This window comes from Etheostoma spectabile, chromosome 2 (genome assembly GCF_008692095.1).
Source record: "Etheostoma spectabile isolate EspeVRDwgs_2016 chromosome 2, UIUC_Espe_1.0, whole genome shotgun sequence".
Lineage (NCBI taxonomy): Eukaryota > Metazoa > Chordata > Actinopteri > Perciformes > Percidae > Etheostoma > Etheostoma spectabile.
The window spans coordinates 12,128,958-12,129,939 of record NC_045734.1 but is presented as its reverse complement, the minus strand read 5'-3'; the positions used below and the strand labels follow the sequence as shown (position 1 = coordinate 12,129,939).

At 41.2% G+C, this 982-nt stretch overlaps 1 protein-coding gene across 1 annotated transcript in view; it reads left to right on the top strand.

Moving 5' to 3' along the window:
- The first annotated feature begins 553 nt into the window (after positions 1-553).
- LOC116699058 (pre-mRNA-splicing factor ATP-dependent RNA helicase DHX15) overlaps positions 554-982 on the top strand; it is an 11,394-nt gene continuing 10,965 nt past the window's right edge. The window contains exon 1 of the mRNA XM_032531439.1: positions 554-618. Coding sequence (XP_032387330.1) covers positions 554-618 — 65 coding nt within the window. The remainder of the gene's footprint in view (positions 619-982) is intronic.

The window sequence follows — 982 nt, the reverse complement described above, 5'->3', positions numbered from 1 at the left end:
GAGCAAGCTATTTACCCGTAGCCACGGGCAGCTCGAGCTGGATCCAGTGACTTTGTCAGTCTCGTTCTCTAGCTGAAAAGGTTCTCTAAACGTTTTTGTTGTTGTTTTAAATAAAAGGATATGTAAAAACCTTTAGCAAAGCTTCAAGGCACAATTCCTGGAGGTTCTCTAAATATTTTTGAAATTAGATATTGTAGGCCTACGTACAATATCAGTGTATATTGTGTAGGTTATGCCTAATATATAATCCTACACACATTTTCCAAACCACTTGACGAGCATGAAGCTCTGGGGCCCCACCTTGCCTGTGTTGTATGCATAGACTGTATATATATGTATTATATAAACAGTCTATGGTTGTACGCCGGTCCATAATTATTCCACACTCCACACCAGCAGGCGGCGGTAATGTAATCTGCACAACCGCTGTTAAACCAATTTGAAAAGAAGAAAACATACAGGAATCTGGAAACCTAGCTAGCTAGCTGGCTCCGGCTTGATAAACTTGTGCCCGCTTAAATAGATTAAATATACGCTAAATTCATTCCTAAAAATGTCCAAAAGACATCGCCTGGATTTGGGGGATGATTACTCGTCCACTAAGAAGAGGTCTGAAGGGTATGTGGAGCTCCCAAGTTAACATGTCTGCTTTAACCAGTTATATACAAGCGAACTGTTAGCTGATGCTAGTTAATGTGGCTAATAGCCACTATGGATTAGACAATTTAACCGTAGCTTTTCATTTTGTAATTCTGCTCTTAGCCACTGCTTAACGGCACCCGAATGTCCGTCTAGCTAATACAGCGTTATAAATGTATTGTGTTCAGCTACATTGTGTTAATAACTAGCTAGATATACGTTAGGTTAGCTAGCTGTTAGCTACTGAGGACGGCTCCTGCTAACAAACGATGCCTTCAACAGTGAGGTACACGTGTGTGTGTGTGTGTGTGTGTGTGTGTGTGTGTGTGTGTGTGTGTGTGTG